General features: G+C 47.0%; 1 protein-coding gene across 1 annotated transcript in view; it reads left to right on the top strand.

Moving 5' to 3' along the window:
• Iqca1 (IQ motif containing with AAA domain 1) overlaps positions 1-13,669 on the top strand; it is a 111,372-nt gene that overhangs the window by 32,463 nt on the left and 65,240 nt on the right. Inside the window, exon 7 of the mRNA XM_032899616.1 lies at positions 11,111-11,195. Within this exon, the coding sequence (XP_032755507.1) occupies positions 11,111-11,195 (85 nt within the window). The remainder of the gene's footprint in view (positions 1-11,110; positions 11,196-13,669) is intronic.

Here is a 13,669-nt window from a genome sequence, read left to right as displayed (position 1 = left end):
CGCAGCTTGCGTCATTTCCAGTCAATTCCTGTTTATCATACACCTCATTCCCAACTGCCCCTTGATTGGTGTGAGACTATGCTAAGTTCACTTTCTTGGCATCCACGGGAGCAGTGTGCTTGCCTGCCTCGGTTTCCTCGGTGCTGTGTTAAGTGTGTCACCACACCTGGCACTATATCTGTCCTTTAAAATCCTAAAGCAGAGACAGATCTGGTGGCCAGATGTGTAATCTCAGCTACTCCAGGGGCTGAAACCAGATGATCTGAAATTCAAGACCTATCTGGGCTACAGAGTGAGTTCAAGACCAACCTGGGCAATTTAGCAAGACTTGGTCTCAAATTTTAAAACAACAACAACAAAAACACTAAGGTTGAAAATGTAACTCAGTCGTAGAAATGTATGCCATGGCCCTGGGTTCAATTTCCAATACACACACTCATGTACACACACACATACACACACCCTCAAACACACACAAACATACACACAAACCCATGTATACATCTGCTGACATACATGCAAACATACACACATGCACATGCGTGCACATACACACATGTTCACATGCACATACACACATACACACACATGCACATGCACAGCCATAACAGTCCTGTCGAAGGCCCTGGAGGCAGGTATGACATGCTGGGCTTTTGTCGAACTGCATCCTCGGGTGCCCACGACACCCCTTTGTCAAAGGCTATGTGGTTTCCACCTCCTTTGAGGGAACACTGGCTCAGGAGAGCCTGCCCACCCTTTTCTGCTCTCAGAATTGTCCCTAGTGTTTTGCTTTTCATTCTATAGGCAATGTTGAAGGGCAGGGAGTGGGCTGGACTCGTGCTGCTGGTTTCTCAGTGTGCAGGACGGAATTGACTTCTGTAGTAGCCGTGCATCCTGTTGTGTGTTGACTGCTCACTCCCTCCTCCTTGGTACATTGAGAATTTCAAGAATCATTTAGTTACTTCAAAAGCACTTTGGCCTTTCCAAGAGATGTGCAACTCGAATGTTAGCATTTGTCCTTACAAATACAGTTAGCGACACGGCAGGGAAGTTGGAGGTTAATTATCATCATCCCTGAAGCCACATGATTGTTTCCACGTGTGCAGAGGAAGCTTCCAGTCATGTCAAACGTCTCCTTCTTACCTGAACACCTAAAACACGGAAGAAAAGGACACAAACGGCAACAACATTTAGTTTAGGCGTGACAAGACGTAAGCCATGCACAGAGAGACCATTATATCGTCTACCTGCTGACTTTCCCCAGTGCCACAGACACTGTCTGGCACACCACACATACTCGGCGAGCATACCGTTAATGAGCAGATGCAGGGTGGGTGAAGGAGTCAAAGATGCTCAGTCCTCAATGGAGACACACTTCACAGGCAGGGGCCACAACCTCTGCCCCCAACTATGCATAACTGGCACCGCGATATGCGTGAGTGTTGATAACCAGGCTCACACAAAGGGGAAAGGACAAGAATAAATGTCTGACAGAAAGCGGGCAGCTGTACTGTTAAATATTGATGGGCAGTGTATGCATGAGGAGCAGGAGAGCTGTGTGAAACGAGGGCCATCCGCCGCGATGGTCAGACACAAGAGTCACGGGGAGAGATGGCGAGACGGGCTCTGCTCCTGCCTAGATGGAAAGATGGTGAGTTGGCCCCCCAAGATTTATAGGCACAACACAGTTTCAATTAAAAACCCCAACAGGATTATTTGTTGAACGTGAAATATGATTATTAAAATCATTAGGATTAAAATCCGAAACTAAGAGCAACGGGGAAGAACAAACGACCACGGATTCTGAAGTGCATTATGAAGAGAAATAGACCTGCTTGGTGCTAATAAGAGAGCATCCGTGTAGATCAGTGGACTGAGAAGGCGGCCCTGGAGCTGACAGACATGGATGGAACAAGTAATTCCTGATAAATGCACTTTTAAAAGGAAGCCAGAACAGAAAAAACACTGCTACAGTAACTACATTGTTAGAGCTGACTGGTAACAGAAACAGTGGATTTAATGTCCTGGAAGAGACGCCACAAAAGCGTAAATATTTTAAAATAAAATTGGAAAAACCCACTGTAAAAAATTATGAGGTCTGCTCAGTAATAAGGCTCTAAGACTAGAGAGAAACCAGCCGAGTCCAACAGTTACTTTGATTATAAATGTTTTGCTCTGCAGGTTAGTGCATTGGCACGTCATCCCTACTTTCTGTGTTGAAGGAAGAAATACTGAAGTGGATTAGTGCTCACCCGCCTTGCTCCAGCCCACCCTCAGGACATCACCTGAAGACTTGAGATCTCCTGCTGTCCCCTTTGCTCTTAAGCAAAAGCAGAGCTATGGTGACTGCCCCCAATGCCAGGGCTTTCCCACTAAGAGCTGTATGGTCAAAGCAGGAACTGATGAGTTTCAGGTGCAATTCCAGCATCCTGCAAACACCCACTGTGTGACGACTGTACAACACGGCTCTGTTCTCTCCACTTAAAACCATGAGAGCTTAACCCCTGGGACGTATGTCTTGCATAAAGCCTCTGGTGTTGCAGAACAGGCTGCTGTGGTTAGCAGAGATGTCCACAGACTGTAATCTGAGGTGGCTGAGAAGGGCTGAGTGGGTCTGGACAGGGCAGGACAGGACAGGCTGGCTGCTGCCTCCCCATAGGAGTTCAGAGCCCCCAGGGTAACCTCTGCCTTGGAGCTGAGCGGTATAGGGCTGTGGTCTTTAATGCACAGAAAGACAGAGCGAAACCATTTACTATATGAGTCTCTGAAAAGCCAGATAACTGCTACACAAATATCCATGGTATGAAATCCCCTGTGGAGGGAGAGACACCAACAGGCCTGCTGGTCCTAGCAGGAGTGGGAAGCAGAACTGGGCTCCATGGTGTCTGGCCAGGGGTTCTTGTCTGAATTGAGGCAGGCTCCGGGAGGGAGGGTGAGAGTTGGGTCCCAAGGCCACTGTCACAGTGGAGGAGGGGTCCACTTGGAGTTGGTGTCAGAGCATCCCAGGTCAAGCCCTGTGATTGGTCCTAGAAGAAGAAAAAGAAAGACCAAGAGCTACTTACTGTCTAGCTTGGTCCCACCCCAGCGGAGCTTCAGAGCCCCCCAGCATAGAAAGCTCGAGTCTGGCTGCCCCAGGGATGGATGCTCTGGCTTTCTGGGTTACCTTTTCCAGCATTCCAGAGGTGACTTGGACCCAGAGGTGAGGAGATGACATTCATCCTCTTTGAAATATCAAACGATCTCTAAAATGCCATGTTTTCATTTTCCCAATACATTTCTGGAAACCCAGAAAAATCTTTTCGGAAATTAACATTTGTCTTGGTAGAATTTAAATATCAGTCTGCCCCTTGCAAACTCAGGAACTGGAATTCGACCACCAGAACCCTCGATGTAACTAATAGGCATTTTCTCTCCTTTGGTGATGCAAATATAAGCCAGATTAGACCAGAGTCAAAGTAGATAAAGGCAGGTTTGTTAGGCAACTCTGGGGTGGGTTCACAGATCTCACCGTGAGGTCACTGTGGTGAAGGGCAGTGAAGTCACATATCCAGGCTAAAGCAAGAGGGTTTCACAGAGCCTGGGCAAGGAATGGTGATGTGCCAGCTAGGAGCTGGGATTGTGTCCATACATGGTCAAAAACTGAGCCCCTGGGCTGGCACTCTTGGGTAGGTTGTTGGGAACAGTGAAAGGAGGAGAGATGACATGTTAGGACAGAGTTTTCTCCAAGCAGACGGGGGTTCCCAGCCTGTGCAGGGACTGAGCAGGGCTTGCATCCGAATAGTAACAAACATCCTAAGAGAGACAGATCTCCAGGGCTCACAGCCTACCTGGTGAGCTCCAGGCCAATGGGAGACCCTATTACAACACCAAAGGTTGTCCTCTGACCTCCATATGCACGAGTACACACAGACACACATGCGAACATGCATAGGCGATAAATACCCGCTCAGAGTTGAAAAGGCTGCTTTAGAAAACACCATCCCTCTAACATATGCCCGTGTTTGCTTGTAGGTTGACAAACGTTGACAAATAGGTTATAACTTCTGAAGATTTGCTTTACCAACACAGCATCCATTTTTCAAGCTTTCTGCTCCTTGACAACTGCCTCCCTCCTCTCTTCCCCCCTCCCCTTTCCCCTCCCTTCTTCCTCTTGCCTCCCATTCCCTCTCCCCGCCCCTACTTTGTCCTATAGACAAGGGTGAAGTGGAGGCCCCATGGAGGTGGCATTGATTGTACCCCTGGTGGTTCCACTGTTCACTTCAGTTATCTGTTGCAGCAAGTTGAGGGTGAACGGGAGTGGGCAGGGAGACAGGGAGGAGGCAGGACTCTAGATTAGCCCCATAGCATGCTACCAGCTATATGTCAGCAAGACAGTGAAAGATTAAAGATAATCAAGGCTTTGAAATCATCGTTGAGGGAAAGCTGTAATTTTAACAATTACGCACAATCTCAGCATATTGAACCTCTCAGAACTGTGCAGAAAATTATGCCTCAAAATCCATTTTAAATAGAAAAGATTCTTCCCTCCATTAAACTATTCGCCAGATTGCAGAGAGAGACCTAGGCTATCATCCCCAAAGTAACTTGGTGTTCTCCCGTCTTCATGCCACAGATGTGTGCCTCTAACAGCTTTGTTGTTGTTGTTGTTGTTGTAAAATGGGAGAGAAATATTGTATTTGGTCAGGTTGTGTCATACAATGTAGTTGGCAGGAGCTGACACCATGACGTTCAAACAGATTCAAAATGAGGGAGGAATTGGCCACTTGGTGCATTTTTCCAATTGAGAGAATGGGAGCCAAGTGGCCAGAGCTAGAGCTGTAGGGAAAGGTACAGGGGTCAGGGTAGTGGAGGCTGGGTACAGCATCGCATGGGGACAAAGTCATCGGAGAAGCCCTGTAACTTAAGGCCCAAACCAGTTCAGCTTAAGTAGGAAAGGATCCCTGGTATCCATTGTCCCAAGTGAGCTGGAACAAGGCTTAACCCTATGCTGTAGGGAAAGTTTTGTTTTGAAAGAACCGGTGACCTTTGAGCAAATAAATGACATAGCATGACTCATGAAAGGGTCTCTTACCTGCCACCTGGGGTAGGGTCACAGAACATTAAAGACCAGTTCATGGTGTGAGCGAGTACTTGGTGACAGTGTCCTGGGCCTAATGCAGTGATGTTTACTGATCTCTCTCAAGACATTGTAGGATGGAAGAGAGAAAGTTGAGAATGGCTCCAGCCAGGTCTCCCTGGAGCACCCCTTGGAGTGACCAGAACAGAGTCTCTGTAACAGGAAAAGAAAGAGTTTGGGTGTCACAGCCGCGAGAGGGCTTGAGTGGCGGACACTTAATCTCAGAACCTGTGTGCTTCTGGGTTTTGGGTTGGACAACTGGATCTGGGTCCATGCCAGGGAGAGGTGAGAGGCAGGGAGAGGTGAGGAGTGGAGTCAGTGTTAGCGAGCTGAGGCCACGGGTGCTGAGTCAAGCTGTGAGACAGGGAGAGACAACAGGGTGTGAGAGTGGACAAACACAGAATGAGATCCCTACAACTGAACCCCGCCCCTTCAGATTCACCTGGAGGGGATGGAAAAGCACCCAGGAGTAAGAGGATCTGTGAGAGAAGAAAACCCACAGAGCAGTCCCACCAAGAAGAGGAACAGGAGCTATGCCTGTGCTGTGTGACCCGCTGTTTCTGTGGAGGAGAGAAGGTGCTTAGCAAGAGGGGAAGAAAGCAGGAGATGCAGAGCCCTGGAAACTGAGGCAGGAGAATCTTCCCAGAGACAGTGCTGTGCCTTCCAACAACGACACAGCGCGTGCTGCCTGGTTTTATGTCAACTTGACCCAAGCCAGAGTCACTTGGAAAGAAGGAGCTTCACCTTAGAAAATACTCCACCAGATTGGCCTGTGGTGCATCTTCTTGGTTAATGATTGATTACTGATGTGTGAGGTCCCAGGTCACTGAGTGGGGCCATCCCTGGGCTGCGGTCCTTGGTGCTGTAAGAAAGCAGACTGAGGAAGCTGTGAGGAGCAAGCAAGTGAGCAGCACCCTCCACGGCCTCTGCATCAGCTCCTGCCTCTAGGTTCCTGTCTCGCTTAAGTTCCTGCCCTTGCTTACCTCAGAGATACCTGTGGTAGGGAACTACCACTAAAATAATCCCTTTCCTGCCCAAATTGCTTACAATGATGGTGTTTAATCACAGTAATAAAAACCCTAAGACACAGACAGCATCAAGACAAAATGCCCTTTAGAAGGCAGCAGACCCACACTAGACCAGGAGCTGTGTACTACGATGCTGGGCCCCAGCAGCCACAATTGTGGTCCTGAGTCTGGGTGGCCTAGCAGCAGGAACGCATCCTCTGGGTTCTGGGCAGGAAGCCCAGAGTGTCAGCAGGTTGGCTCTTTCTGGGGACTGTGAGGTGGAACCTGGTCTTAACCAAGCACAGCTGCAAGGATCCCCTTTCCAACACACCCTGAGGTGCTGAGGTTAGCACTTCAACGTGTGCCTCTGTGGGGTCAGGGCCACAGTTCAACACTCCACACCTGTGAGAACTGTCTTAATGGATTGTCCATGGCTGTGGACTTTCTCCCAGCTGAGTTCAAGAGGTGAGAGCTAGGGAAAGTGAGCATAGCATGCCAAAGGAGGACTGCAAGATTCACAGGGTGGCAGATGAGGAGGGGAGGAGTGGAGAAAGGGAGGAGAGTAAAGGAAAAATGGAAGACTGGACGGAGACAGAACCCTCCTAAAGTCAAGCCCAAAGAGCAAAGCTAAGCCCTCAGGAACAGAAGTGTGTCTGAAGGAGGTGACAGGGAGGTGTTGGCTCCATGGTGGATGGGTGCCTGGCTGTATGAGCATGTAAAGACACAAGCACCCATCATTAAAAGGTCCCCACACTCGGTGCTTTACTCCAAAGCACAGCCAAGCATCACGGGTACTGACCTATGGATTCCTGGTTCAATGGGTAGTGTGACGGCATGTGTCCAGGTGTCCAGAAGAAGGCAGCTTCCACCAACCACAGGATCCAGGACTGTGGGGGAGGGGGTGCCATGGGAGATGGGAGCCAGAGGCACAGGATTTCCCAAGACAGAGACTTTGTTTTCCACTGTTAATCAAAAGCATCTTGGGGCTGACACTGTATAATTTGGGGTCCTGACACTGTATAATTTGGGGTCTTCAGTTCCTCCTGGGAGGCTCCAGGGGGCATCACCTGCAGTCACAGCTGTCAAGCCCCAGCTGTTTAATGCCAAAATTACCATGGGAACCTAAATAGCATTCGCCGTTCCCTCTTGCAAGACTTTCAGCACCACTACCCTGCCGCCCTCACACCCACTGGAGCCAATCCTAAAATGCTCAGGGCCACACAACCTAAATTACAAGAAGTAAAGTGTAATCATTTAGATGAATAGATTCAATATTATTTTACAAAAAATACTATGGAGTTTAATATTAACTCTTACTACGAAAACTGGTGCATCCTAAAATTAAGAGGTAACGTGCAAAATGGAATCACATGCATTTGGGTTTGGTTTTTTGGTTTTGTTTTTGTTTTTAAGTAAGTCACAAGGCTGGAGAGGTGGCTCAGCCGTTAAAGTTAAAAGCATGCATTGCTCTTCCAAAGGACCTAAGTTTTATTCCCAGCACCAACCTCCTGTAACTCCAGCTACTTGAGACCTAACATCTCTGGCTTCTAAGACGCCCTCACATAGCATATGCACACGCACACACACACACACACACACACACACACACACACACACACACACACACACACACTACATGCAATGAAAACCAATATGCAGAGCCACTATATCTGTTGTGAGCCCTAAAACAGTAAAAATCTAAGTTTGACCGTACAAGGAGAGAGTTGTCTGACGACGTCACCTTCAGAAGTGTTGTGCATGGGTGAGGTTAGGTAGACCGTTGCAACCTCCAGACCAAATGCAACTGTTGTGTGACAGGGATTGAGAAGGGAATCTGGGGACCCTCGCCCTGTGGCTGAGAGTGCTCCTAGGGCTCAGGCTTCCCAATGTCAATGAGTGATGTCATTAGTGCTGGTGAGCATAGCTTCACATAGGGATTGGTTACTTTTCTTGCTGCTTCTACCATTGTGACGAAAGACCAGACAAAAGCAACTTTATTGAAGAAAGGGCTTCTTTTGAATCACAGTTTGAGGCCTCAATCTAAGGTGGCAGAGAAGTAATGGAGGCAGGAGGGTGAGGCAGCTGGTCGCAGATACAGAAAAACGAATTCGGTGCTCAGCCTCTCTCTCTCTCTCTCTCTCTCTCTCTCTCTCTCTCTCTCTCTCTCTCTCTCTCTCCTTTATTTCTCAAGGTTATATCATTTCTCCCTTTCCTTTCCTCCCTCAAGCCTTCCCATATACCCTCCTTACTCTCTTGTAAATCCATGTCCTCCTTTTTCATTAAGTGGTGGCGGTGGTGGTGGTGTATATGGCTTGCCTGTGTCTGAGTGTCTGTGTCTGTGTGCACACATGTGTGTTTCTCAATAAATAAATACAACTTGCTCCCTCCGTATCTCTCTTGCTGTGAAGCAAGGTCTTACCATCTAGACAAGGCTGACCTAGAACTCACAGAGACCTGCCTTCCTCTGACTCCCAGGTGCCGTTACTTTCCCTCTTCTTATCCAGGCTGGGATGGTGCTGGTGACATTTAGAGTAGCTCTGCCCACCTCAGTTAAGCTGGCCTAGGAACTCTCAAAGGCAGCCCACAGTTTTGTCTCTTAGGAGGTTCTAGATTGTCAAGTTGACATCCATATTGACTGTCTCACCACGGGATGAGATGCCTTGAAGAACCAAGTGTACCATCATCTAAATGAGCGAGGCGTAGCATTCCCGGCCCCCCTGATAGGCCCACCAGACCAGTGCTTCAGAGACTGACAGAGGGGACGATCGTTGATGTAGTTGAGGCAAAGTCACAGCAGGATGCTCAAAGCCGCCTGGACCACCTTCACACACTCCTTCCTTTCACACTTACAGGTGTGTGTGAGGCCAGATCTCCTCCTGAACTCTCAGCTAGCACAGCATATCGCAACGCATCAGAGCACGGAGGCAGAGCGGAGGAGCATCCAGGAAGCTCTAATTAAACCAGATTCTAACAGACTTGAAAAGTTTAGAACCTTAGATACTGTGTTTATTGTTCATAAAAGTATATACAAACACACACACACATATACATCTATGCCAACATACAATTGGTTGGCTCTTGTTTGTTTGTTTTTACTTGACTTTGGTTTCTCCTTTTTCTTCTACCCCTCAAGGCCATTTGTGCTGCCCGTACATTCTCGCCTTGCAGAAGGCACTGTCTCCTTGTAGTCCTCCACTGTGTGGGTCTTACCCTCCCTCAGTCCCTCCCTTTCATAGTGATTCCTGAACCTTGGGAGGTAGGACTGTGACTTACATGTCCCACTTAGGGCCCACAAATCTGCAGGTTCTTATTCTCTTTATAGTTATGGGTCTCTATGTCCGTCATTGCCCTTGTCAAGGTTACTGTTGCCATGGTGAAACAACACAAAAGCACGTTGGGGAGAAGGGGTTCAGATGGCGTATGTTTCCCACCATAGTCTATCATTGAAGGAAGTCAGGACAGGAACTCAAGTAGAACAGAACCTAGAGGTGGGAGCTGATGCAGAGGCCATGGGGAGGTGCTTGATGATCAGCATGGCTTGGTCAGCATTTTTATATATAACTCAGGCTTAGCCCTCCTTAATCAATAGCTAATTAAGAAAATGCCCTACAGGCCTGCCCACAGCCTGGTCTTATGGAGACATTTTCTCAGTGAGTGTTCCCATTTCTCAGAAAGACTCTAAGTTGTGTCAAGTTGACAGAAAACTAGCCAGCACCATCACCATCTACTTCAAATGGAAGCTTCTCTGACAAAACTTGAGAGGTGTACTAATCTGTAGGATAAGTCATTAGGAGTTGGTTTAATACAATCTTCATTTAGCAGAATACTAGCAGAAGTTCTTTCCTGGGGCCTATGACCTGTCTAGCCATAGGTTCTTGGCCTAAGAGATGGTGCCAGGTTTGAGTTTCATCTTGTGAAGCAGGACTTAAATTCAGTGAGAATCGGTAGGTTCCCCCATGGTATTTATACCACTATGGCAGATATAGGCATGTCTTACAAGGCCTGTGGTTATTGTATATCAAAGCACTCAAAGTTAGGTAAAGTTGGTGATTACTTCCCTCCTCTGATAATGGGTGTGTTATTTTTAAGCGAACTAGAAAATACATATCTTAGAATTTTCTGAGTTTTGATGACTAATAGGCTAAATATCAGTAGTGTAGCTCACATGCCTTAGATGTCCTCAAAAATTGTTAACTGTGAGGAATAACTTGAGGCAAGAGTTTGAGAAGTAATTAATCCTCTTCCAAGACTTGGGTTCCCTACTTCTGGGAATGAACGGTTCTTAATTCAGCAGCTAGTGTATTTTTCCTCACACACAGAGGAAGTGTAACACGCCAAACTCAGTTTCTCTTTTTAAAGAATGACCACACCCCCTCCCCTTTGGTAATTCTCCACACGAAATTCCACAGCCTGCTTTCTTTGTGGAGAAAGTATGTGGCTGCAGAGAGAGATACTTGTTGGATTCTATCAAACATGGGGCCCCAAACTTTCTAAAACCAAACACATATATGTAAGTGTTCCAGACGCTTGCTGGGCGTGCCGTTTGTACGACTCCACCCTTCTGTTTAGCTTCAAAGTCCTGTGTTTACGCTAAGTTTTAAACAGGAAGAAATGATTTGTGTTTCTGTCTCTGTTGAAACTAAACCACAAAGCATCTTGATATTAAAGGGGGTGGAGACAGAGGAAGAAAAATAGAATCTATCTAAGAAAGAGGGAGGGAGGGAGGGAGGGAGAGAGAGAGAGAGAGAGAGAGAGAGAGAGAGAATGTCCACCTCAAACTAACATGTCCCCAGAGGCAGGAAACCTGAGGCGGCTTGTCACCCATCCTCTGCAGCTCAGAGGTGCTGCCCAGCCTTGGGGACAGGGAGGCTCACCCTGAAGATCCATCATTTAACTGATGTAAACTCGCATGTGCTGACAAGTACAGCATTACCTAAAGACTCATCTCACTTCTCCCCCTGCTCACGTGAACTCTTTCTCTCTGCAGGAATCTGACGGGCACATTCCCAGAATACCCGAATGAGGAAGAAGGGGGCTCAGCTGTCATCTTTTCCAACAAGACCCCAGACCAGGTAAACAAACGTGGGAGAAGTAGAAAGCAGTCACACCGTGGGGATATTTCCTTAGACTTGAATGTGAGTGAACTCAGTGTGTTACACCTCCACCGTCTTCTTAGGATCACTCACAACACCCCAGGGTGAACATCTTTTCACGTACTCCTTCTGATTTGTTCCTCAGTCAATTCAGTCTTTGAAAAAGCTGTGATGACATATGGTTAGAACACCATATCTGTCCCAAACCATCTGAGTTCTGGTTCCTGGTACCTCTCCATCTCTCCTCCCTCCCCATCATCAGGCCACTGACTCCAGCTGTTCCCTCCGCCAGCTACTCCCTCATGTCTCCTCATACCTCAGGCTTCCCCCTCATATCTCCTCATACCTCAGGCTTCCCCCTCATGTCTCCCTCCCCCTCATCTCTCCTCATACCTCAGGCATCCCCCTCATGTCCCCCTCATACCTCAGGCTTCCCCCCTCATGTCTCCTCATACCTCAGGCTTCCCCTCATGTCTCCTCATACCTCAGGCTTCCCCCTCATGTCTCCTCATACCTCAGGCTTCCCCCTCATGTCTCCCCATACCTCAGGCTTCCCCCTCATGTCTCCTCATACCTCAGGCTTCCCCCTCATGTCTCCTCATACCTCAGGCTTCCCCCTCATGTCTCCTCATACCCCAGGCTTCCCCCATGTCTCCCCATACCCCAGGCTTCCCCCATGTCTCCCCCACACCTCAGGCTTCCCCTCATGTCTCCTCATACCTCAAGCTTCCCCCTCATGTCTCCTCACACCTCAAGCTTCCCCCTCATGTCTCCCCACATCTCAGGCTTCTCCCTCACGTCTCCCCATACCTCAGGCTTCCCCCTCATGTCTCCCCACACCTCAGGCTTCCCCCTCATGTCTCCCCACGTCTCAGGCTGCTCCCTCATGTCCTCCACAACCCAGGCTGCCTCCTCCGGTCCCCCACAACTCAGGCTGCTCTGTTCTGTCCTTCTGTATCTCAAAACTGCTCTTCCTAGCTCTAAAGTGTCTAAAGTGTCTCAGATCTATTAGTACACCCATGGCAACTCTAGCAATTACAGTAAGATTTTAAAACAGACATTCATAAATGCTTTAAGAGACATTTTATTATTTCACATTATGGATTATCTTCCTAGAAGATGCTGTAATATTGACATGAAATCACACTGACAAGACACACAGTTGTCCAGAATTACATGGATAAACCTTTCCTGGGGAGGCAAGAGAAGCCTTAGTTAAACAAAGAGATTGATGGATCATTTCCCTGAAGATTCAATAAAATAGAATTATACTTTGTCCATTAGTCCCCACCTTTAATGCAATTTTGGTCAAAACTGAAATAACTTTTGTATTGACAAACATATTTTTTTATGGAAGAACACGTGGAAATATCTGAAAAGGTCTAATAAAAGAATCCGTAATGGGGGGGACACCATAGAATTACAGAAAGAATAGGCAGAGGACAGCAGCAACAGTGGCACTTAAGAAAGTGTCCAGTGCCAGCTGATATGCAAAACAAATGCAAATTAAACATGCTTTGCAAAACACATGCAAATTAACCCAGGAAGATCAGACAACTTGGGCAAACTCACGGTTAATAAACTGTGGTTCTTCAAGTCAAACCACAGAGGCCAACATTAGAATAATGTGTTCAGAAGCCAATTCAGATACAAATTAGAAGTCAGTCATCCCAATAGATTCTTTCAAAGAAGGGTGAATGGACCAGCAGGTAAAGGGACAGCCAGGCCTGCTCACTGCTTGGCAGAACTCAGTAGATCTTTAGCCTCCATTAACTTACAAAATAGATTCCTTTTGCATTGAATATTTACATGTAAAAGTATTAGACTACAAATGGACAAAAGAAATTGCTAGAATATTTAATAATCAGAAGGGTGAGGGATAACTTTGGAAGCATGTTACCACAGGCAGAAGTCATAAAGAAAAGAGACTGGTATAAATGTCTACATAAAACTCAAGCAGTTAAAAAGAAACCTCCATAAGTGAAGTTGGAGTCATGAGAAAAGTAAGGAAAATACTTGCCGCATCTCAGATGAGCAGTTTGTTCACATTTAAAGAATTCTTAGAAAATAATGGATCTTCTGAACAACTTAGTAGAAAAGACATCAAAAATACAAACAACGTTTTTAACAAAAATAGTTTCCAATATAAAACAGTTCTGCTGTGTCTCTTTATCCATACAATAAATAAAAATTTTAAGTTAGAAAACCAGCTTGGTGTTTTTAGGAAAATGTCACTCCCAAACACTGTGGCTGGGAGAATTTGTCAGCATGGCATTTTTTAAAGGGTCATGGGCCTAGCTGACATGCAGAATTTCAACGTGGACCCTCTTTACCTGAAGGACACCATTTGAAGAACTTATACTAAAGAAAATAACAAGGCAGGTTGCTGAAAGCTAGAAATGGCAGGCTCTTTCACACAGGGCCAAATGGTAAGGACCTTAGGCTGGGCGGGA

The sequence above is a fragment of the Rattus rattus genome, chromosome 4 (assembly GCF_011064425.1).
Source record: "Rattus rattus isolate New Zealand chromosome 4, Rrattus_CSIRO_v1, whole genome shotgun sequence".
In the NCBI taxonomy this organism is placed as follows: domain Eukaryota; kingdom Metazoa; phylum Chordata; class Mammalia; order Rodentia; family Muridae; genus Rattus; species Rattus rattus.
The sequence above is the reverse complement of the archived record's forward strand: the minus strand, read 5'-3'. Positions and strand labels throughout refer to the sequence as shown.